The sequence below is a fragment of the Malania oleifera genome, chromosome 7 (genome assembly GCF_029873635.1).
Source record: "Malania oleifera isolate guangnan ecotype guangnan chromosome 7, ASM2987363v1, whole genome shotgun sequence".
NCBI lineage: Eukaryota > Viridiplantae > Streptophyta > Magnoliopsida > Santalales > Ximeniaceae > Malania > Malania oleifera.
The window spans coordinates 95,176,974-95,203,562 of NC_080423.1; the positions used below are offsets into that span (position 1 = coordinate 95,176,974).

General features: G+C 36.6%; 1 protein-coding gene across 2 annotated transcripts; it reads right to left on the minus strand.

The window, feature by feature from the left end:
• Positions 1-2,250: 2,250 nt before the first annotated feature.
• Positions 2,251-26,319, minus strand: LOC131160399 (bifunctional protein FolD 1, mitochondrial). Of its 2 annotated transcripts, none has more exons than XM_058116055.1 (7): positions 26,106-26,319; positions 24,136-24,451; positions 4,288-4,604; positions 3,445-3,681; positions 3,189-3,356; positions 2,684-2,868; positions 2,251-2,595 (listed from the first exon to the last, which is right to left on the minus strand). In XM_058116055.1, the coding sequence occupies exons 2-6, from the start codon at positions 24,350-24,352 to the stop codon at positions 2,698-2,700; spliced, it is 1,110 nt and encodes a 369-aa protein (XP_057972038.1). In that variant the 5' UTR covers positions 24,353-24,451; positions 26,106-26,319; the 3' UTR covers positions 2,251-2,595; positions 2,684-2,697. The 2 variants fall into 2 exon arrangements, with proteins under 2 accessions (XP_057972038.1, XP_057972039.1); XM_058116056.1 differs by having other exon boundaries at positions 25,905-26,115.
• Positions 26,320-26,589: the final 270 nt, after the last annotated feature.

The following is a 26,589-nucleotide window of genomic DNA, read 5'->3' on the forward strand; positions in this document are numbered from 1 at the left end:
CACTACATTATATTAATTGCATTGCATGTGAATGTTGAATTACTTTACACACAATTAATTGGGTAAACGGAACTCATTGATAAAATAACTTTAATTAAGTCATAAATCCCTACCATTGATTTGTTAAATATACAAATAGGGAGTAAGTGGTAAATAAGGTCAAAGAATTTTTAAAATACCCAATTCACTCCCCCCCCTTGGGATTACACCTAAATCAACATTCCCTTTTAGAGAGACTGCAAATGCTCGGCACATGATTGCATCTGGTGCGCCTTACAATTGCATTAGCACTCTAAAGGTGTCCAAGTGATCAATAGGATTAGACAAGTCATTGTACCCTTCTATATTTGGCATTTTAAACTTGTTAGGTAGGGAAACATTTATTACCTCTTTAGTGAAAAGTGGATATGAGAATTTGACTGAGGACTACCCGGTGGAAGGGCTACTGCGAGCTTCTTTTATCATTTTTTTTCAACTAATCATTTTTTTTTGAATTTTTCTTCTAATTCGTGTGATCGTTGTTCATAAATGTCCACGCTATTCACATCCTCCAACTTCTTTGCTAGATCAAAAGCCATATCATTGACTCCTAGTGGAACTATAACTTTCCCATTTTACTAGGGTTCTACTCTGTTAGGATGAGAAACAGGTTCCTTATGATCTCTTTTTTGCTGCAGGATTATAGGGAACATGTCTTCCATCCTTTTCTAAAATGCAAGGAATTCACATCTCGTCATGCTGGAATTATCACCTTGTGCAGAATGTATGGATTGGGGGTGATTAGTCACCTATTTTTGATTTTGACTTCAAATTGTGTGACGTAGTCATGATCAAGGATCGGAAAAACCTCTCAAAAGAATTCTCATAGATGGCAGCAATTGTTGTTTCCTGAAAATCGAACGACCTTCACGAATCGATCATTGATCACGACCACTTGAAAAGAAACAAATAAGAATGACTTGGAAGACCCAAAGTATACCCTAGGTGATCACTTCGATGCCTAAGTTAGGAACTCTGAGAGGCTCTAGGTTGCAATAGTAGAAAGAGTGAATATTAGTGAGATGTCTTACTTATTCTCAAAGCCCCTTTTTATAGCGGTAGAGGTTGACCCTTCATTGATCCGGTTATTAATGAGTGTGTCATTATGCTTAAGGGGTTATAGGTAACTTAAGGGCGGTTACGTGAGACATCAAATGTTGGTCTTATAACTCTCTAACCCTATGAGCATTCCTATCAATTTTTGGTGTATCACATAATAAAATGATATTTAAAAACAATATAATTCAATAAATTAAATTGAAAATTGGTCATAATATCTTGAAAAGTAAGTGAATCAAAGAATTAATTGATTGTTAAATTAATTGATCTATATTATGCAATCACTTTTGATCAACTAATTGACAACTGTATAACAAAAAATAAAATAAAATATATATAAAAATAAAACTACTAATAAATCATAGAAAATTCCTAGTAATTATAATGCTACAAAATGTTTGTTAGATGTAATTTGCATTAAAATTAATGACGAAACACATCATAAATATTTTTGAATTGGAGTAACTTATCAAGCACAGTGTTAAAAAGAGATAAACTAAAATATAAAACTCATTCTTTACAAATTAAAATTATAAAATTGGATGATAGTTCTTTTGTATGTAAAATATGAATGTTAAATAAATAAAAAAATTCAAATTTATATTAATTGGTTGACTATTGCTCAAGACAATTCACTAAATTATTATAATTTTATTAGCCTTTGTGTTATAAAATATAATATTCAATTAGGCTCAAAAAGCAAGCCACAATTCGACCAACCGTTCCATCCAAGCCGATTTTTTAAACTATATCTTATTTGTCAAAAATATATTTAGTCATTTAATTTTCATAAATATATATATATAGCAAATATTTCACAACAATATAATTATTTAAGTATTTCCTAAATTATTAGTATTATTTATTTATTTATTTATGTTTTTTTTTTAACTTTTTAAATAATAATTTAATTATGTTGTGATTCTTATATCAACTAAATTATTAATCCAACTTAGTCATTAGGTATTTAATTCACTTATAAGTTTAATTTTCAAAACATATTATAATTAACTAACTAATTTTTCCAACTTAATTTTTAAATTAATGTCCTTTCTTAACTTTATCTTGTCAAAATTGAGTAAAAGAGTAAAATTATCATTTTATTAAAGATAAAATTTATATCTTTCACCAATCAATTTGACTGATGATCAATTAATAGAAAGCTCATTTTGTCATTAAAATCAAATCTCAAGGATATTTTGATAACTTTAAAAAACTATCGTATTTTAAAAAGTGAAGAAAGTTAATGGATTTCCCCTAGAAATTTTAAAATCCAAACTTCAAATCTAAGTCTCTGAATCCAAAAACTGGCAGATACTTTTTGTTCACGAGCATTCCTCTGTAGTAAATTGGCATTTGATCTTGCGTCTTCATGCTTTGGTGCTTAGAAATCATATTGTCGAAGCCAAAAGGAGCCTTCATTTTTGTTGCATATGCCCCAGTGTTGTCATTCAAAGGTTGCATCGTCACATTGAAAGTTAAATGTACACCATATGACTGCCACAGAAATGGACAATTTTTAAATTAAGAGAGTAAAAAATTTCATCAGTGGAAGGGGCAAGAACGTGTGATTGAAGCCACATACTGTACAGAGGGAGATCAGGTAAAACGGTAAGCCCACTTTGCAGAGTCCAGGGTGTTGGAGAGGAGCATTGCAATTGTCATGGGTCCAACACCTCCAGGCACAGGAGTAATGGCTGACACCACCCTCACTGCCTCTTCAAAGCAAACGTCTCCCATCAGGCGGTATCCGTGCTCAGACCTAGGATCCTGCATCATCGACAAAGCTCATTTCAATTTTACATCCAAGGACACGAGCATATATAACAATCAACCTACTCAATGCACTAGAAAAAGAAAAAGGTCTAAAAGTAGGCATCCAGGACTACAAGCCCAGCTATTATACTGTGGTGCTAGAGCATTTTCTATACATATATTCCTTGACTATCACTCGAGTTTAATGGATATTATCAGCAAATTTGCTGTGGCATGGTGCTTGTCTTGAAAATTTCCCTCTGAGCAGATGCTAATCTATTAGGGACAGTTGGAAGACCTCAAAAATACCCAAAAGAAAAGAAAAACTGCCATACCTCAACAGGAGACGTCCCCACATCAATAACAACTGAACCAGGCTTCAGCCAATTGCCTCGGACTAGATTGGGCACTCCCACAGCTGTGACCACGATGTCAGCTTCACGGGTGATCTGTTCTGGGTTCTCAGTAAGTGCGTGCACAACACTGACCGTTGCATGGTGCCTCTGCCCAATGGTTTGAGCAAAATTGTTCCCATTTAAATCTATAAAACCAAGCAATTGGTAAAAGAGAGTACTGATAACACACAGTTACCTGCAATAGCAAGGATGCTGGCAATCCAGCAATGTTGCTTCTTCCAATCACTACAGCTTTCTTCCCCATGATTTTGACTCCTGACCTAAGTAGTAATTCAATGCAACCCTTTGGAGTGCAGGGGGTGAATAATGGCTCCCTCCCCATCCTAGCCAGATTCCCCATATTGAGTGGATGGAAGCCATCCACATCTTTTTCTAGGCTCAGCACACTCAAAATCTTTCCTTCATCCAAATGCTGTAGCAAAAATTTTATGCCGTCCAGGTAACAACAAATTTCAAGATTATCCAGTGATAAAACCACAACTAACCCACAACAATAGAAGGAAACAAAAGAGATCACAACCCACCACAATACTTCTTCCCTAAAAGAATTAATTCATCAAGCCATCCCACATGTCCTTTCTTCATTCCTTTATTTTTCTTGAGACAGTTAAAACGTGCAAGTCCTATTTATATGACTATTCATTTACTAGAAAATTTTAGCCAGTCCAGGAAGACTGAATCACCATGCCATTTATCACATTTCCATAAGGCATAGGAGACCATTTGAATTACAACTTACAACCATTTGATGTCTCTAATGCTAGCTGCCCACAAGATTCAAATTTGTTATGGGCTGGTTTGTGAAATAATTTCACACAATTAGGCGGCCGAAGTATTTAAAAAGACAAACTTTAGGGTGTTCAACTTTAGGTCTGTATCTACAGATCACAGAAATCAAGATACTTGGACTCAATAATCCTTCCACTGTAATTTCCCTGGGTTCAAGATATTCATATTCTTTAATTCACATCAGAAACAGTAAAATTTCAAAAACATATAGCACAGTTTCAGGAATTACTTGTGGTAAAGGAAGCTGCACAAGAATGCCATGAACAGATGGATTATCATTTAAACTCGAAACAGCATTTAGAACTTCATCTTCTGTACAGTTGTCAGGTAGTTTGGTCATCAGAGACTTAATTCCAACTTCTTCACATGCTATTACTTTGTTGCGGACATAAGTTTCAGAGTCTCTTCTTTGACCCACCAAAATTACAGCTAAGCCAGGAACTTTTCCAATGGACTCTTTCATCCTGCATACTTCACTAGCGATTCCTGACCTAATTTCCTCAGCAATTGACTTACCATTAATAATTGCAGCAGTCTGTTTATTGGCTGTGGTGAATGTAAAAAATCAACCACATCGGTGGCTTTAAAAACAAACATAAAAGATATAGAACTTAGGATAAAGCTAAGTAAATTCGGTTTTGAAAATAACCAAATTCATCAATGTGAAGATTTACTCAAAGTCCTGGTGGCCAGGTCAGTAGTTTAAACTTTCAAGCCATTCTACACTAATTAATTAAAAATTACAAGAAGACAATGCAGATTCAAGCGGGATTTAAAAGCAGGGTCAAAGTTAAAAGTGTATATTGGTCAACCTCAACCAATATGAAAAATTTCACTATAGATATAAAATGGGCTTGGCACCAACTTCCCATGTGCAGAAAGTCTCTGGATCACTAGGTTTAACCCATAGTTCTGAATCACTATGCGCACCTTGGAACTTCTACCTAGGGTCATGCTTCCTATTATTGGCATTTTTTGCATCTCAAAACACAGTTGTGTGCAACCTGAATTGCCAAAAGTAGTCCAACCTCTTGAATGTATTCATCAAAAAATGTAGCAATGGGAGAAATAATATAAGATGCTAAGGGCCTGTTTGCTTAAGGATTAAAAAATGAGTTTTGTATTGTTATTTTTGAAAATGAACACAAGGAATTGTTGTATTGTGTACTTTTATTCTCAAAAAATGTTTGATTAACAGTTTTCAAAATTGTTCTGGAAACGAAAACAGAGAAACTACACTTGGTTAAAGTTGATACAAGTGACAATTTGTTAAAAAAATAATACAAATAATAATTAATAGTATTATTATTATTGTAATTACTATTATTAAAACATGGGTTATATCCCAGAACTAGTGCTTTTTTCATTGTAATCGGAAAAATGTGTCTGAAAACACAGGGAACACCTTAGGGACTGCTTAGTCTCATTGCAAAAGATTATGAAAATGAAAACTAAAAACGTAAAAAACTAAAAGTTGAGAACCGGCAACTTATTTGGTTAATATTTGTAAAAAATGAAATAAATTAAAAACTTGATCGAACAAATGCTTATTTTTGTCCTTGATACAATAATTTCAAAAATTTAATACTTGTGTATTTTTAGCAAACCTCAAGAAAGGTCCTTGGAATTCTTGAAACCTTAAGGGACGTCCTTGGAATTTTTGAAAACTCGGGGGTGGTCAGTATCTTTTGCTCTAAACTATAATAATTACTTTAATTAATTTTTTTATATTGCAAAATTCACTTTATAAGAGTAATCTTATTGTACATGCAACTAAAAAAATAGTAAAAATATTTTTTAAATGTCTCTTATTAGTTTAAAATGTTTTTTTTTTTGGGAAATTTATGGATATATTTTTTTAATTATATTTAAAAATCATATAGTCATTTAGTTTTAGTTTTAATTAAAAAATTATGTATAAAATGATTAGTTTAATTCAGAAAACTGAAAACAATTGAAAACTGACAATAGAAACAGAAAATTGGCAACGTAAAAAACGTGCTTTCATAATCTATTTTTCCACTGTACTAAAACAAGAACAAAAAAACAGAAAACAAAATGATACCAAACAGACCCTTAAATTTGTTTCCTAAAACTTGTATTTTCATGGGTGTTTTTTGCTTATTTTTTCCAAAAACGGTTCCTAGAAAACACTAAAACAAACACTAACTTTGCATATTCTTTGTGTCCTTTTGTTTTCGGATGCAGAAAATTGTATTTGAAACCTTAGCCAAACAGGCCCAAAGAAAAGTGAATCGCACAATAGTTATAAATGAAAGAATTACAAATTAAAGAATATAAAGAAAGAAATTTGATTATACTTATTTAATGCAATCTCTCCCCATGCCACTTTCACAATCTGAAATAACAAATAAACTAAGCCTTAAAAGGCCTTACCCCAACACACCACACACCAAGCTAAGTGGGTATGCTTTCTCCATACCCGTAGCACAACTGACAGGTAACTATGGTTCAACTTCCAGGTTGCCAGGTTAAATAAGCAAACCACATTTGCTAAACTTTTTGATAGAAGAAGAAATTTGAACACATACACAGAAAATTTAATTGTTCTAGCCATAATTTATTCAATGGATTAAGAGGCTGTTTCATTCACACCTTCATGACATCTTTCAACATCCCCAGGATTGTGATGTCTATGGCATCCCATTCCGTAGTGATGGGAAAGTCAATAACTCATGTATGAGCAAGATTAAGGCATTTGGAGATCTTTGCGTTTACCATATTTATAGGCATAATTTAGGATAACAGGATTTAATTATGTAATTTTCAGCATTTAGGTATTCTCAATTATGTTTCATTTATTAGGAATTTGCTATTATTTCTTATATTGTGTTTCCATATTTAGGATCTCTAATTATTCCAAACTATTTTTTCTTATTTAGTATTAGGGAAAGCTTGTATAAAGTCTTATGTGTAACAATGAAAGGCAGATTGGAATATTGAGCATTCAGCCCTAATTGAGTCCTGTCTTCATTTTTAACTCTTTCAATTCCAATTCTTCTCTTTTAATTTCCTGCATCCTTTTCTTGTGCCAATCCTGCATCAATTTGGTGTTAGGGCCTTATCCCAATCCCCCATCACAGCTTCACCACAGCCACTATTCAAAGTCACCAGCCACCCTCTACTTTCCTGCATCCCAGCCCGGCTACCATCATTCTCAACCATTGATGCATATCTTCTCATATGGTCACTGTCCCAGCATACGCAACATGATACCCTTCCCATCCATAATTCATAAATCAATGTCTTCCAAAACCCTAGATGACTCCCAAGCTTAAGCAATTAACACATCCAAACCCTGATTCCTCTTCCTCAAGCAATTATGCTAAACGACTAATCACCAAAGAACCTAGCACATACAAGGAACCCATTTGATTTGCAGTATAGCAGGCAATGACAAAAGAAGCCAAGAAGCAGTTTTTTAAAAGAAAAAAATCATTGTCACTATTGGCCACTGCCAAAACTGAGCAGAGACGGTACAGCATAAAAAATAAAATTAAAAACTGCTACTACTGCGTCACCACTGTCTTTGTCCTCAATTGAGAAGTCCAACCGGCAGATCTTACATCCTGAATCCCAAATCATCCTGCTAGAATCTCCTTTCCCTTCAATCATGGGCCACGACTAGAGTAACAGTATCTTCGAAGATTCACCAGCAATAGATGTAGCACTGCAAGCTGCCTGCTGTGCATCTCCATTGCAGATTAGTGCCTGTGCCATCTTCCATCTGTGTTTGCTATGGCCCCATATTTTATCTTCTCTTCTTTAAACCCTATTCACTTATTGCAAGAACAACAAAGCCAAGCATGTAACCACATAAGCCCAACCAGCTTTCATTATAATCCAATCCACCTACATCAAATCCCAAATTGTTGACTAGCCTTACTCAACCTGCATGGATGCACCCAAAGCTGCACTGACCCAGCTTTAATGCTATTTGATCCAACTCAATTTTCATAAAGACATAAAAAAAAAAGGAACAGAAAAGAAAAGTAAAAAAGAAAAAAATCATGGTGACCAAGGACGAATTCATGTCCATTCAGCAAGATGTGCCTGAATTGAAGGCCTGGAAAGATATTCATGACCTAGTAGAATGGGTTAATCTAGAACGAGCAGTATTGCATTAAGAAAATTGCGGATCTTAGTAGTAAACTGACAGAATTATTAGCCTGTTTAAACATGTGGGTAATAGAGGCTGCAGTTATGACTGATCGAACTCCTCTGATGACAACTGAGCAAGGAATTCAATGCGATACTGTTAAAGCTCATGACGTGGTTGACCAAAAAGAGTAAGCCCCATTTTTGGGAGCATTAAAAAAAAGTGCTTATAGCATCTATCACTTCAAATAAGTGATTTCACAAAATTGTTGAGGAGGAGAGCTGTGTGGAGATGTTTTGTGATCCTGTGTCAAAACCAGAGTAGCAACCACTTGTACTGGCAACAGGATTTGAGGGCATAAAGGACATTACAAAGTTAGCATATAGGCACAAAGAATCCACATAGGAACTTGAGCAGGTGGAAATTGCAGAGATTAAGCCTTCCATGGAGGGTAGGTATGTTGAGTTCAAGGGTGAAAACATGCATGAGATTTCATCTTCATAAATTTATCATTCCCAATAAGTTTGTCATCAATGACTTTGCCCACTTGCATTCGTACTTATTTTTGAAACTTGCGGATTATATCATTCATCCAGTTTTGTGTGATCCATTTATTTTTCATCCTTAAAATGTTTCAAATTCAAGGTCAAATTTTTTCAAAGCAGAGGAGAATGATGGAAAACGTCAAAGGTTGTGTATGAGCAAGATTAAGGCATTTGGAGATCTTTGTGTTTACCATGTGTAGGCATAATTTAGGATGATTGGATTTAATTATGTAATTTTAAGCAAATAGGGATTTGCAATTATATTTCATTTATTAGGGATTTTCTATTATTTCCCAAACTTTTCTTATTTAGGGATTTGCTATTATTTTCTAAATTATTTTTCTTTATTTAGTATTATGAAAAAACATACATAAAGTCTAGATGTGCAACCATGACGGGCAAATTGCAATATTGAGCATTCAGCTGTAATTGAGTTTTGTTTTCATTTTTTTTTTTTTTACTCTCTTTCCTAATTTCCTATTCTTTTCTCTTAATTTCTTGCATACTTCTCTTGTGCCAATTGGTCCTACATCACCATGTTTGTTTGGGACCCCTACTGTAGCAATAATCTCACATTCCTGAGGAATGAAAGATTTTCAGAAAATAGGAATCCTGTTTCCATACTCCCCCCATGGGTAAGTTTCATGGTTCCTATGAGTTTCCTATTATTGGGAATAAATTTCCCCCATTATCTTGGCCAGATATTAATGCCCCCATGGTACAATATATATAATAATTAAAATGGAAATCAACAAAAAAAAAATCAAATGAAAGCATTGTTATTATTATGTTATGATAATATATCAGAGGGGTTGAAATTTTTTGAGGCTATATTGCCCCCGTTATTTCGGTTAATTGAAGGTTAAAATTTTTAGGACATCGATTTAATTTGGTTCATACTTCTTAGAAGCTTTTTGGGCTGAAAATATGAGTATTCTTCATATATTCTTCATACACAGGGGTCATGAGCCAAGCTTGTTTACAGCCTCATGCTTCTCACTGACTGCTTGTCTTGTGCTCACTGGGTGGGTAACCATCAAATAAAATAGTGAGTAGGGTTTGTTCTTTAAGTGGCATGCGCCTGTAGGGTTTGTTCTTTAAGTGGCATGCGCCTTGGGGAAAAAGGGGAGTATGACTCCTCACACATGTTGATGTTTTCCGGTACTAGACTAGGAATAGCATACAAAACTCTTGGGAGGGAGAATGTCCATCCATCAGCAAACTCACTAGCAATTGTAAATGTGCTGAACCTACTTGCCCCCTTCGCTGAACACATTGCCTACAAAGGTTGATAAGATGAATTATGTTTCTTTGCTGGTTACTGCATGATCTTTGTGTTTACTACTTCCTTACTTACCCCACGTATTTTGTTTTTGACACTTGTGAACATGTTGAATTTCGGCTGACTAATTAAGCTTGTGTGCTACAAGCCTACAACTAATGCCACATGTACGAAGTGTTTGGCTTGTGACAATGGGATCAGAACTCAATCCATTGCTTCATAATTTTTTTGTGATTGCAAAGCATTGGTAGGAGAACAATGCCACTGACTAATAGAGAGAGACTTGATGTGCTAGATTTGCATGTCAAGATTCTCAACCAGATGGCCATTGATGTGGCCCAGGCCGCCCAACTTACAGACCACGTTGATATATTGGAGGGATCCCAAAACCAATAAGGTTCCATATGAATTTGTTGGAAGACTTTCACAATGTGGTGGAAGCCATACAATATGAGACGGGCAAGCTTACGGCTAAGGAGAAACACTACATAAACACATGCAATCCCATCTCCAACTGAGACCACTCAACCGACCTCATCCACTTTCAAATTTGTGTAAAAGTTGGTAACTTTCCTTTCTAATAGAGTCGTTAGTTCCGCAGCTTTGGGAGAGAATTCCGCAATTCAATTAAAGATCGATTCAAGGTGGAATGCCGCTTTACAAATATACAAACTCCATTAGACAGATGATAGGACAGGGACGGACGGGCTAAGAAGACCAATAACAAAGGATTTGAAGGGCTAGAAGACCCATTCACTCTCTGTTCCATTCTTATAGATATCAACTATAATGGAAAAACGGAATTCCTCGTCATCAGAGCCCTCGTGAATCTCTTGGGACAGCTCCTTCCAAGTGTGCCCATAAGGCGTCCTCTAGCCCAAGCTTGCCATTTACTCATCAAGAAGAAGCTTAAAACAGCGTGTTGTTCATGCTTTTGGAGACACCAGAATTATGAACATTCAATGGTACCTATGATGCCAAAGAGTAGGAAAATTTATTTGGCATGAATTAGTCATTCATGTAATTAGGTTTGAGTTAAAGGAGGCAAAAGTATTTGTAGTCAATATACTCGAGTCGAAACAAGCAAGTCGTGGTGCCATATCAAGCACAATGAATTTTGAGGTAGAATTGATATTAGGAAAGATTTGAGAGAGAGTTAAAGGCCCGATTCTTTTCTAAGAATGTTGAGTAAAATTCTTGGCGCAACCTACAATATCGTAAGCACACTAGGACAGTAGGAGACTACGTAAAACAATTTTTTGCTTTAATGTTGGATATATAGGCATGTCAGAGAAAGACAAGTTGTTCTACTTTCTTGTAGGTTTGAAGTTGTGGGCTAGGACTAAACTTCATTAGCAAAGTTCAAGACTTCCTCATTGCATAGACTACTGCAAAGCACTTGATTGACTATGCTAAAGAAACTTTCCCCATGCATAAGGGGAGTTGCTTAAATGGAAAGTTTTTCAAGAAGAGCAAACCAAGAGTGTGGGAGACGATACCAAGGCATTATCTTCAAAGGAGCTTTCCTCATCTCGGGCCCCCAACATATTTGGTGGTAGGGATAACTGCAAGATTGCATGCTTCCTATCTTAAGGCCTTCATCGAGTAGTCGATTGCCCTCACAAGTCATCATAATGCCTTGCAAGCTTTCATTTGTTGTGAAAAACCACAAATTGCACAGCGGAATATATTTGTGTATGTAAAGGATCGAACACACAGTGCACAGTAAATGATGAATATACAAACTAATCCACAACCATAACAAATATATGAAAGCAAAGAACAACAAATAACACAAGGAATTAAGTGGTTCGGCAATGCCTACATCCACGGGAGCAAACGGCAAGGATTCACTATCTTCTTGTGCAAATTACAAGAACAATACATCAATCCTCTCAACTCTTACGACCATCATACTCTAAATACATCAGATATGACATATATATAGAGTTCTCGGCAGTTTTCCCTCCAAACCCTAACCAAATTAACATCCCCTTATTCAAAATTTGAAATCTGCGTTGGGTTCCCAAGCGTATTTGTCGACAGTTTCAGTCAAACCATCGACGGAAAGAGCCAAACCATCAATGGTTTCAGGCATACCGTCGACGGAAAGATACTAAGAGCAAACCTTCTCTGAAGGTTCAGATAAACTGTCGACGGCAACTAAACAAACCGTCGACTGTTTCCTCAACACACTGATCTCACCATGTATTCTCCTTGTGCATGCCATCCACTCAATTATATAAGCAACATATCACAACAATCTCCACCTTGCCAAAAAATAAGCCCCTTAGAAGAAACCGAAAACAAAGCCCGCTGCCCTACCTTGACCTTGGGACGTTAGGTCGGGACCGCCTCCCGTCTAGCAACTGGAGACAAACACCAAATCCAAGCAACCCTTGAACTTGCCGATATCAGCTTCAGCTTCTACCATCAACCCCGATTCAGTTGTAAATGTTACACTCGAAGACTTCACCCTAGCCTTCCAACAAGGCCTTCCCACAACAGTAAATACAAAAGCTGCTGCAAGCCTTCTATCACCAAAGCCCCTTACATAGTCTTCAACAAATCTCACAACTGATGATCCACTTTGTTGCTTGCCGAAACACCCCATTGCACCATTATGGGGGACCTTTGACATATCCCGGACATCACAGTCCGTCCTTGGGTACCGAGCAGTAGACATTTCACATCGATTCTCCACAAAACCCAATTCTCCCTGCAGTTCTGCCCACAAAGCTACCTTGAGATAATACCAATCTCCTTGCAGCTCTTTCCACAAAGCCATCATGAGATAACATTAATCTCCTTGTAGCTCTGTCTATGCGAATCTTCAAACCAAGACACTTCTTGGCCGTACCCAACACATTCGTGTCAAAACCTTTCAACAGAGTTCCCAACTGATTAACCTTAGTCAAAGCCTTCCCTACCAATAACATGTCATTCACAAACAACAAATACATCACTTCCTTGCATCCTATCACCCTCTTCCACACTGGAAGTCTCACCAACTCCCACACCTGGTTCATATACAATGACTTCATCTCCTCCACCATAACACTTATCCATCTATTTTTCCCTTTGCCATGCACTGCAACTTGAAATATAGTTGGAACCTTGTTGCAGGTAGTAATGATTGCATAAAACACAAGAATACCAAATTTATACCTGAGTGGTGGTCTAATAGTGCACCTAAGCCCACCGTGATCCTGTTGGTTTTTCGAGTTGAAACTCCCTACAATATGAACAATGTCATCTCTACCTAAATTACATGTTTGCTAATGCTGCAGTTTTTTGGCATTTATTTCTCTTCCTTTACTTGAGTACGTTGTCCCATGGCTTTCACACCAAAAGTCATGTCCTCAATCACCCCTTTGTTTGCCACAGGATCACTCAACTTGCACCCACCTTTCTTATACCCTAGAAAGATGTAATGTCCAAATATAACACCAAACCTAGATCCTCCATCACTAGAATAGGGCACCAGTGGACATCCACTCACACTTGAGTAATCTACCGCAAAACCTACCCACAATTCACCTGCAACTCTCTCATCTAGTGATACCTTTGGCGATCGGTCACATGACAAATGCGTCATACTCGCTGACTTTACCAAAAAGTATTCTGCAAGCCCTGCATGTAACCTACCCTACTCACAAAACTCCTTGAATGAAACCAGAGTACTTAGTCCCAATGTCTGACTTGAGGATCTCTCTCCCAGTCTAGTTCTCCACCTCAACCACAAGTTAAACCTAGGGAACACATCACATCACTCTTGTGCCACATGAGATAAACCAAGACCCTTCGTGATAAACCTACGAAAAACATGTTCGCCCTGTGATGCTATCCTCACCGGTCCTCAAACATCTGAATACATGTAGTCACCCATATACACTAACCGCATATGCCACAGAACATCTGACTTAGATTCTACAGCTGCAACTCCACCTACAACTGTAACACCCTGCAGTGCATAGATATTTTCCACTACCTTTTCTCCTTTCATCACTATCAAGTCGCATTCACACACTTTCATTACCCCACTTTCAGACTTGTAACTATAACGATTACAATCTAAAGTGCCCGATGAAATTACATTCTTCTTTAGATCCGGTACATGCCTTACATCACATAAGGCTCTCACAACACCATCATACATTTTGATTTTGGCATTTTCAATACCAATTATTTTGCATGAAATATCATTTCCCATCAAAACACAACCAGTATTAACTGACTTGTAGGTGTTGAACCATTTTCTATTTACTTTCATGTGATAAGAGAATCTGGTATCTAGGATCCAAGAATCCGTAAGGCACTCCGAACCTGATGAAACACATAGCATATCACCATCACTGCTCCCTGAGTCTCCTTCCACTACATTTTCATATTTTGACGAACCCTTAGGCATATATCGACTTTCCAATTTTCGCCAAACTGATGACGAAGAATCCTCATCCATGACGTGATACAGCACATCATCAACCAAACAAAGTCGGATGGTTGATACTGTCGTTGCCCCCAATTCATTCCTACTTCTGTGTAAGGCCTTCACCATGCCTTGCTACACCAAGAGATCCTTCACCCTTCTCTTCTAGAAACCGAAGTTCCTGGTTCTATCAAACTTGACAACATCAAATTTCTTAGATGAAGATCCAGAGGTCATTACAACAATGCTCTGAAACTTATTTGTTGTGAAAGAACACAAATTGCACAAAGGAATATATTTGTGTATGTAAAGGACCAAACATGGAATGCAATAAATGATGAATATACAGAACAATCCACAACCATAACAAGTATATGAAAGCAAGAACAACAAATAACACAAGGAATTATGTGGTTCGGCAATGCCTACATTCACGGGAGCAAACGACAAGGATTCACTATCTTCTTGTGCAAATTACAAGAATAATACATCAATCCTCTCAACTCTTACAACCATCATACTCTAAATACATCAAACATGACATATATATAGAGTTCCTGAAGGTTTTCCCTCCAAACCCCAACCAAATTAACGTCCCCTTATTCAAAATTTGAAATCTGCGCTGGGTTCTCGAGTGTATCCATCGACGATTTCAGTCAAATGGTCGACGGAAAGAGCCAAACCGTCGACAGCTTTAGGCATACCATCGATGGAAAGATACCGAGAGCAAACCTTCTTTGAAAGTTTAGACAAACCATCGATGGCAACTAAACAAACTGTCGACTGTTTCCTCAGCACACCAATCTCACCATGTTTTCTCCTTGTGCATGCCATCCACTCAATTATATGAGCCACATGTCACAACAATTGTCACAAGTTCAGAAGGATAAGGATGAGGAGGAAACCTCAAAAAAGATGAAAGAACCCAAAGTTGCCCAAGCTAATGGGTTACTGCTTTGTCAATCTATGGATAAATGGGAATAGCATTTGTTCTATGGTGGATACAAGGATTACACACAACTTTGTATCCTAAGGCAAGGTGTAGAAACTCAACTTGAAGCAAATAAAGACTTAGGACGCATGAAAGAAGGTATATTCCACTACCAAACCTACATAGGGAACAACCAAGCAGATGCTTGTGAAAGTTGGTCCATGTGAGGGACATGCGAATTTCATTGCTATTCTTATGGATGCTTTCCAAGTGATACTTAGGATGGACCTTGCGGGAAATTAGGGTGGTTCCAATACTATTTGTAGATCCCTTTATCTAACTTGGGGATCATCTTTGCATGGTTCAAGTTGTGACAAAGAAAGGAGATGATCTCTTTTTGCATGCAATTCAAAAAGAGTTTGAAATTTTGAGACGGGGTGAACCAACTTATCTTGCCTCATTGGTAGTTGATGAAGACATAGGGCAAGAGCTAGTGCTACTAGCATCCAAGATATGTTAAAAAGAGTACCAATTTGTTATGCCAAATAAGTTATTAAACAACTTGCGTCCAAAACAAGGTGTGTACAAGATCAAGTTGTTACTAAAGGTGAACCTCCTGCTAAAGGGGCACAAAGGATCCTACCTCCATCTTTGGCAAAATTACAGAAGTAGCTAGATGAGTTACTAAAAACAGATTACATCTGATCCTCTAAAGCATCAACCAAAGCACTAGTCTCGTTTCAAAAGAAATGCAATGGGAGAGTGAAATTATGTTTGGATTACCGTGCACTTAATAGGGTTACTATGTGCAACAGGTATCCTATTGTTGATTTGTTTGATCAAACAGGTCATGTCAAGTATTTCACCAAACTTGACTGGCGTCACACTACTATCATGTGAAGATAGCAAACGTGATGAGCAAAATAATAGTTGTGTGAAGTGACATAGGACTAAAGAGTTCTTGGTGGTGCTTTGGGTTATCGAATGTGCTAATGAATTTTTGCATGCACGCTCATGAATCAATGATTCAAGACTATCTCGATACGTTTGTCGTGGTATATCCCGATGATATTGTTGTCATGGTTCTAATAAGGAAGAAACTCAAAAGCATCTACACGTGTTGGGTAGGCTAAAGGAGAATAGTCTATATGTGAAGAAGGAGAAATGCCCTTTTGCACAAAAAAGTATGAAGTTCCTTGGCCATGTGATTGAACAAGGTTGAATCCAGATGGATATGGAGAAGGTGAGGACTGTCCAAGATTGAAAGCTCCCAAAGACTACTTAGAAACTGCGTTCCTTTCCAAGTCTTGCCAACAACTACCACAATTTCGTAGGGGCACTCAAAGAGGATTGCCCCACAACCAAATTGCTGAAAAAATGTCATGGAACATGATGCGGAGTGCTAGGAACCTTTGACAATGTGAAAAAAAGCCATAATGAAGGATCTGGTACTTGCCTTGGATATCATGACGCCATTTGAAGTGTAGATAGACGCATCCAACTATGCCCTCAATGGTGTCTCCTACAAAAAGGACATCTTGTTGCTTATGAGAGCCAGACACTAGTGAAGATGAATGGAAGCACACAACTCAAGTAGATCTTAGCAGTAATCCATTGTCTTTGAGTGTAGTAGTATTACTCGCCTGGGTAGAAGTTTGGGGTGAAAAGGGATCCCTTAAGCATGCTCAATGGCACGAATTCCTTGCAAACTTAGATTTCTTCTTTGAGCATAAGGCTGGGTGAATCAACAAATGAGTAGGAGGGCTAAGCTTGTGACCCTCCAAATGGTTAACATGTCAAAATTACCACATCAATTTTGGAACACATTTAGGAGAACCTAGTCAAAGATTCAGTGGCTCAAAACCTTATGAACTTGGTTGAAGATGACGAAGCATGCAAGTTTTGGTTAAAGGATGGTTTACACACATAGAAACCAACTCTTTGTTCCTCAAGCTCGTGGCCTCAAGAAGGCGATATTATGGGACTGTGAAGATACCATGTGGGTACACCACCCACGATGGCACTGAACTTTGGCACTACTAAAGCAAAGGTACTACTCGTCACACATGTAAAGTGAGGTAATTGAGTATACCAGGACTTGTCTCACCTACCAGAAAGACAAGTTCGAGAAGAAGAAGACTGTAAGGTTATTGGAGCCCTTGTCCATGTCAACGATAGAGTGTGAGAGAGTTTCATTTGACTTCAGAACCAATCTCTTAGAGTCGGGAACATGGGGTTTATACTTTTGGTTATATATAGGTTCTTAATGACACTTATATCAACACTGAAGTACTGCTCGTAAAGGACACAATACAACTATTCTTCAAGAACATCGTGAGGTGTTGGGGTGTTCTCCCAATAAATCATCAATGATCGAGACACAAGAAACAAGATTCATGTGAATCTTCTTCTTAGAACTTCTCAAAATTCTTAGTTCACATCTCAATATCTTCGTGAGCTAACTGATGGCAAAATAGAGATATTCAACAAGTTATTTGGTGACTACTTGCGCCATTTCACCAATGCCAATAGAAGAACCGGGTGCAACTACTCAACGTGGCTCACTTTTGTTTCAACACCTGAAATAGCTCAACAACCAACAAGAATCTTTTGAACTTGATTCTGCTATTACCTCACACATAGATAATTACCTAAAGGATAGAGTTTGAGAGCATACTTCTTCACCAAAGAATGGAGATAGAAAGTGCCGAGGCTCAAGCCTACCTGGAGAAATCTTTCAAATGGATGAAGAAATGGGCAGATTAAGGGAGAAGATTGTTTCACTTCAATGTTAGAGATATAGTGCTTGTTAAGCTTCATTCAGAACAGATCAGGCCGCTATAGTGTCAAGATAAGAGACTACTTTGCAAATACAAAGGACTAGTCCCATCTTGGTTAGAGTGGCAAAGGCCTATTACAAGGTTGATCCTCCGGTTTGGATGAAGGTGCACCCTTATGTGCTTAACGTCAATTGCCTCAAAAAATTCAACACTGACACTAAAGATCCAAACCGAAAGTCACTTGAGCACCACTAAAGACCTCAAAACCCGACAAAAAAGAAGTTGAAGAGATCCTTGTAGACGGAGTTTTCACATCATCAAGGCAACAGTGACATGAGTTCTCATGAAGTAGATGGGCCTCAACCTCGAAGATGAAGGAAGTCAATAGAAGACATGCAACCATTCATCGACAAAGTTGAAGAGTACTTACATCAATGTCTATGAGAACATTGGTATGGTAGGAAGAATGTAACAAGCCAAGCTTGTTTAGGACCTTATGCTTGCCTATAACCACTTGTCTTGTGCTCATTGAGTGAGTAACTACGTAAATAGTAGTATAGGGTTTGTTCTTTAAGTGATGTGACACACTAGGAAAAAAGGAAAGTATGAGCTTGCATGTTGGTGTTTCCTTGTGCTAGAGTAGGAATTGCATAAATAGCTCTTTAGGGAAATGTGAGTGCTAATAAATCATTGTAAATCCTCATCTCCATTGCTAAACACATGTTGCTTACAAAGGCGTAATATGAATTATGTTGGTGTGCTTTTTACCATGACTTTCTAGTTTATTACTTGCTTACTAGCCACTTAGTGCATATTTTGTATTATTAGCTTGTGAATGTGCTGGTCTTGTGAATCCATAGTTAAACTTGTAAACTACAACTAGTACCGCAAGGCCCTTCTCACAATGTGAAGCGTCTAGCGACTCTAGTTGATGATAGTCAAGAATGTCACAAAAGCTCGATATACACTGTTGGTTGATAATCTAATATATGTAGAGTAGTAATCTAACAAAGTATCAAAGCCATGGTTGCAGGAGGTCCTGGGTTCTAATCTAGTCACCCAAGTTTGTTATATCGTGGTTAAAAATTAACTTATTCCATAGAAATTATTTATCATCTATTTATCTCTTCTTGTGCAATCGGATTGCATTTGCAAGAGAGTGTTAAAGCTTGATATACATTGTTAGCCACAACCTAATAGCTTAAGCTTCTAGGTTAAGTGGTAACAATAATATTTTTGAACCAACTACTAACATAGCATCTAAATGCATATTCTTGAGAATCTTGCAATGCAAACCAATAAAAATGTTACCGCAAGGCAAGTCGTCCAGTTTTTGGACAACTCATTTACCAACTTTTTATTGTTAGGTGGGCTAGTAATCAAGTAGCCAGCCACTCTTGTCTAGGTTGAGTATTGGTAAATTTAAGCTAGTCTATCCTAAATATGCTTATCTTTAATTTGTCCATAATGTTATTATGTATTGGTTTTAGAAGAGATATAAGCCCTAGTTTGTGCACATAGATACACTTGTGGGCAAGGCATTTGATTTTCATATGGATGAATGCCACTGTATCGACAATATATTCTATCATTTATATTATATACAAAATTTATAGTTTAACGTATGAATCAAAAAAAATGTGGAATTAACATTTTCTAGAATTTAACAACCGCTTAACAAGAAAATTTGACCAAGTCATAAAACACCTAACTTGGAATTAGATAAAAGCATGGAAATGACTGAAGAAAAACTTGAATAGAAATACCAATTTCTAAGTTATATATGTACCATAAAATGACATGTCTTGCGACTACTATAGCCATGGAACAAAAACATGTCTTGCAACTAGTATAGAGTCTATAGACCTAGACCAAAAACCCCAGGCAGCCTATCCATTCCTACCAGCTCATTGAGGAGCCTTGTGCATACTAATCTGAAGGGATGGGCTTGGCTAATTGTTTATGGTCCTCAATTTTCAAGTCAGGCTTTGATTTCTTAAAATTTCACTTGACCAGGAGATGCATATCTTGCTGCTGGACAAGCACACAACTACACACTTGTACTTAGATATTTATTATTTTATTCAAATTGACTTCATAACGTAAAGAATGCTTTCTCGTGCAAGGTTCGGACCATATAGGGTGACCCAATGGCCTTGTCCTGATGTGAGAACTGCCCCCAGCAAATTTCTTAAATCTATGAAAACTTCTGGCCTCGCCCACCCAATTCAATGAGTTTGCAGGCATTAAATATCCTAATATCCTATGCAAATGAAATTTCATTTTTATTGTACATAGCATCAAGAAGTGTCAATAATTCATTTGGAGCATCATTAAGAACTAGAGCCCTTTATTTCAAATTATGAAAATGCAATAAAAAATATAGCAAAACAAAATGAGACAAAATCTTTAGCAGGGGATACATGGACAATTTCTACTCTCCTAGTCCATAACAGTTCCTAGTAACTAAAGCTATTATACTTTGGCCTTATCCCTGCTCTCGAAGCAAATATCACTTGCTGTTAGGATTCTTAAATCAATTGGGATTTCTAATTAATGTGTTATGATTCCCAAATCAATTAGGACTCTATTTAATATTAGGATTATTTAATGTTTTTTAGGATTCCCAAATCAATTGGGATTTCCAAATAATATGATTTCCAAATCAATTGAGATTCTATTTAATGTTAGGATTATTTAATGTTTGTTAGGATTCCCAAATCAATTAGGATATGATGGGAATTTTACATTCCTAATAGGAGTAAGTTTCTCTACTCTATATATATGTGTAACTCTTACATGGCTTTTCCACTGAAGCAATCAAGCAATAACATAATTCATAGCCTTTGGCTAATTTGGAGACAGATCCCCACGAAAACCCTATTTTCTCTAACTATTTTCCATTTTTAAAATTTCGCCAATTTCTCCACGATAAAACCCCAAGGTCTCATCATTTGGTATTAGAGCCGAGATCCTTGTGGATGCTGGTAACCCATCAACAAAATCAAGATCTTGGAATTCTTGATCTTCACTCATACTCAATGGCCTCAGAAAAATCAGTCGAGTAATAGATGGAAGCTAGGCTAAAGTAGCAAAATGTTTAAAGTCTCAATTTGAAGAGATCCAGACATCGCTCTCTAAACTACTCATTACATCTTCCCATTAAGAGGGAGAAGATGATGTCTCTACATCAACTAATCGTAGGGAGCAGTCGTGCAAGCATGAAGGAGGTTACCAAAAAAAGCGTGATCATGGTCCTTTTCATATGAAGGTGGAATTTCCTTGGTGGGGCAGTGATGACCCTACCGATTGAGTTTATAAGGCTGAAAAACACTTTTGCTTTCACTGCACTCTAGAAATATTTAAATATGAGATTGCTTCTATTAGTCTGGATGGTGATGCTATACAATGGAATGACTAGTTTGAAGCTTATTATGGAATGCCTTCATGGGCAGAATTTGTTTCTAGATTACTGGTCTGATTTGGGCCCACTAGATATGACAATATCAATGGAAAGCTTGCTAAAACACACCAAACTAGCATTGTCTTGGAGTATAAGACACAATTCGAGCAGCTATCAAACAGGACTAAAGATTGGAATGAAAGCCAACTAGTGGGTACTTTTATTGAAGGCCTCCTACGTGACATTCAACGTGAGGTCAAAGTGCGTCAACCACAGACTATGACTGCTACAATTTCCTTTGCACAGTTAGAAGAAGAGAAAGAAGTTGGGAGAAGAATGACATCAGCATCACTCCAGCAAGATGATTAGCAAGTAGAATGCTAGCAGCAATATCACACCAGCTACTCCTCACAATCCTCCCTCCAAACGATTGACTCAAAAGGAACTTAAAGAGTGAATGACAAAAGGGTTGAGCTGGCATTGTGATGAAAAGTGGCATAGAAGGCATTGTTGCAAAAAAAAATGCAATTCTTGATTATTGAACCAATGGAGGAGCCATAAGAGGTTGATGATGACTCTCCCTTATTCAGATCAGGGAGGTATGGAATCTGATGATAATGATGAATCTATCACTTCTTTAATTAATGCTTTAGCCGGTTATGCTAATCCTCAAACCATGGAAATTAGTGGCTCCCTAAAACGCCAACCTGTTACTATCTTAATTGATACGAATAGCACTAATAATTTTATGGACACTAAAACTGCTAAACAACTAGCTAAAAAGTTTGATGTGAAGGTTGCAAATGGAAGGACCTTGACATGTTTAGAGCAAGCGTCCGAAGGTTAAACTTACAATGCAAAATCATGGGTTTTGATTTCTTTTTGTTGCCAATAGAAGACTATGAAGTGGTTTTGCGTATTGAATGGTTAAGGACTTTAGGTGATATAGCTTGGAATTTCTCTAAACTGGTTATGAAATTCGCCGTGAATGACCAGAGAGTGACTCCAAAAGGCAAATGTTGTGGTAATGTCACTACAATTTCAAGCTATCAGATAGAGAAGCTCCTTAAAAAGGAGAGACATGGTTGCCTAGTACAACTTCGAGCACCAAAGGAGTTACAACATCAATCTAGCCAAGATAAGAGGCTAGGCTCTCTTATTTCAGAATTTGTTGGCCTATTTACGGAGCCACAGGGATTGCCACCTCAACAAACACATGATCAATGCATTCCTCTATTGACAGATCATTTAGGTCATTTGCAAATTGTAATCACCACTCTTCATGAGCATCATTTGTTCATCAAGAAATCTAAATGTAGTTTTGCTCGACCTGCACGTGGAATACCTTGGACATGTTGTTTTCCAAGAAGGTGTTTCAGTTCACCCTTCTAAAATACAAGTGATGACAGATAAGCCTATTCCACAAACAATAAAAATGTTGCGAAGATTTTTGGGGTTGACTGGCTTTTAACGCAAGTTTGTCAAGGATTATGGAACGATTAGGTCTCTGTTGACTGCTTTACTGAAAAAGGATGCATTCAAATGGAATACGGAAGCTGAACAAGCCTTTGTCAAGCTTAAGCATGAAATGTCCACCACGCTAGTTTTTGTCTTGTCAGATTTCAACAAGGTGTTTATCATGGAGTCTGATGCATCAGGAGTTGGCATTGGCAGAGTTTTACTGCAAGACATACGCCCCATTGCTTTTACTAGTAAAGCTTTTTCTCCATCCCACATTGACATGACTGACAAAGAGATGCTAACCATTGTGCATGCAACAACAAAGTGGAGCTATGGAGAGATTCTTGGAGTTTATTACTGGCAAGCCTTGAGGACAAGACTAATTTGAAGGAGGCGAGAATGTTGGGATTTTGGGATTCCCAAATCAATTGGGATTTCAAATTAGTGTGTTATGATTCCCAAACCAATTGAGATTCAATTTAATGTTAGGATTATTTAATGTTTGTTAGGATTCCCAAATCAATTGGGATTTCTAATTAATATGATTTCCAAATCAATTGAGATCCTATTTAATGTTGGGGTTTTTAATGGTTGTTAGGATTCCCAAATCAATTAGGTTTTGAGGGGATATTTTACATTCCTAATAGGAGTAAGTTTCTTTATCCTATATATATGTGTAATCCCTACAGGGCTTTTCAATAGAAGCAATCAAGCAATAACATAACTCATAGCCTTTGGCCAAAATTTGGAGGCAAATCCGCTCGAAGTGATCAAACCCTATTTTCTCTAACTATTTTCCGTTCTTTAAATTTTTCCAATTTCTCCACGATAAAACCCAGAGGCATTTGCAAACACCACATGCTTGGTTTTAATTGAAAATAAATAATTTCAAAAAAAAGAAAGGCAAAGAAAAACTACGTTAGAATGGAATTGTGAGCTTTTAAACATTTACAAGTAAATTACTTCATGGCTAAAGTAACATACTCTTTGAACAAATTAACAAGTAAATAGTCAAATAAATCATATGAGATAAGAGTACATCAAGAAAAAATTCTAACACATGGAACAATAAAAAAATAAGACTCAAGTCACCCAAAAAAAAGGGAGAAATGTGAAAGCTACTCACAAGGAATTCCAATGGATGGAGGAGGGTCCCAATGGGTGGAATTGGAAAGCCAATCATTAGCAAGAAGGTCTAGAGAGACAAGAGAAGGAGACTTTATAATTTGGTAACTATGGTCACCAGCAAATGTGTTGAGTGCCTTTGATGTTGATGGTGATGCCATTCTTGCCTGTATTCCCTTCCACCACACCACAACTCGGTTTGGCATTATCCTCTTCATTATTCTTGCTATCTGTTTCTTCTCCCTTTTTTCCAATTATTACATCAACTTGTATGTCTTGTATCCATATCTTTCACACTGTTTACTCATCTACAAACACTGTAATGGTCATACAACAAGGTAATGCATGAGTATAGTCAATATTCAGTTTTTACATAAACTGTTTATGCTGAACCATGATTGTTGAGATGGAAAATATTTTACACGAAGAAATGTAACAATATAATTGCAAAAGCCATAAATCATATCAAGAGGCTCAAATACCATGTAAAACATAAAAACCTAACAAGCTTGGCGCATTCAAGGAGAAAACCAAGTAAGTCTTCGTGCAAGAAAGCATTTGGAGTTAGAAAGGTGATATATCAAAAACCAAACCCTGGTGTGGATCACAAGCAGAGGGTCAAGAAAAGGAAAACAATAGGAATTCAGGCATCGAAGTAGGGAAGAGCATAATTCAGTTAAAACCGAAATAACTGAGCAAATTCGATCGGTTCAGTTCATTTAAAAATTTATTCAGCTCGGTTTGGTTTTCATTTTCGTTGAATTTTGGTTTTCAGTTCAGTCATTGAGTTCAATTAATTTGGTTAACCGAATTGTAAAATTAATAATAAATAATTATATATTATATATATTAAATATTTTGTATATAATATATACTAAAATTTTATATATTTTTTATATATGATATATATTACAATTTTATATATATTATTTATATTTTATATATATTAAAACATTAAATCAGTTAACTGATTTAACCGAAATTCGGTTCGGTCGATTTTGAGTTCAGTTAATATGGAATTTCGGCTCGGTTTGGTTAATGAGATTTTTTAATCAATTTTTTATTATTATTTTGGCTAATTAATCAAATTAACCAAACCGACCGAATGCTCAACCCTACATCGAAGAGGCAAATTATGAGGAAACAACTTAATATTCACAAAAATGGTGAAAATGTATACTCATCAGCCCATTCAATCTTTTATAGAAAACTGGAACATAAGCAATATAATAAAGTCCTAATAACCCACAAGAAATGTAGGGCAAGGGAGGAACAGCAACAAATGTCTAAAGCCACCACTAGTTTCTGTCATTAGCAGCATTAAAATCAGCCATTGAGGAGGGGGGGGGGGGGGGGGAAGCAATTATAAGAAATTGACTATGTTGGGAGACTTCAAAAGAAAGAATTCAGCGTTGCTTTTCTAAAGAAGAAGCTCGGAGGGTTATACCCTTGAGCTCGTTAGCTCAATAGTTATTAGTTTAATTCTTCATTCTTTCACTCTTTCCTTTCCACTCTTGCTCCTATTTCTTTGTAATTTTTTTCTCTTTTATCTAGTATACACCTCGTACGCTTGAATAAAAGATTTTGCATTACGGCTCAGAAAAACAAAAAAAGCAGTTATAATCTAACCACACCATATCGGCAGATGGAGTTGAATCAAGTAACAACATCAAATTTTCTCACATGCAAAACACGAAAAACAAAACAAGGCAAAAACAATAACACTCCATCTCATCATCAGCAAGAAAACTTTCAAAAAAAAAATCATACTCATAATCGCATAACTTGCAAAATGAACCAAAGACCAGAAATTTTTCATCATCATCGTCATCTTCTTATGAAAGGATCAACAGAGAAACAATCCGGGAACATTGAAACTAGTGAAAAGATCATAAACTGACGCAAAGAAGACCCCAAAAGATGCTGACGGAAGCAGAAGAATCAAATTAAAGCAGCAGGAGAACAACTCACCCACGACTGTGTGATTTTCCTCGTTGGCTCTCCGCTCATATGCTGTTCGTTTCTCCCATCCGCCAAACAGAGCAGAAACGAGCCGATTAATAGAAAATTCCTTCAAAAACAGAAACAGGCTCTGGGCTCTCAAGTCCACTGGGCTCAGTAATCGTAGATCTAAGTTATTCACTTACGACCCATACAACGTCGTTTATCTTATCTCTAACAGTGTAGAAGGGATAAAAAAATTTAATTTATTTCAACATAAATATTTTTTATTTTTTTTAAAAAAATTAATAATTGAGGATATAAATATTTTAAAATATTTAACTCCTTAGGATATGTTGGGATCTTGAATAATATGAGGGAAAAGAAAAAAAAAATTATCTTTTTTATGTTCGGTTATTAAGAAAAACAAGAAGGGAAATAAAATATATAATGAATCAATGAATAAAATTTTGATTTTACACAAGATAAACATCTAAATTTTTTTAATTCTTAA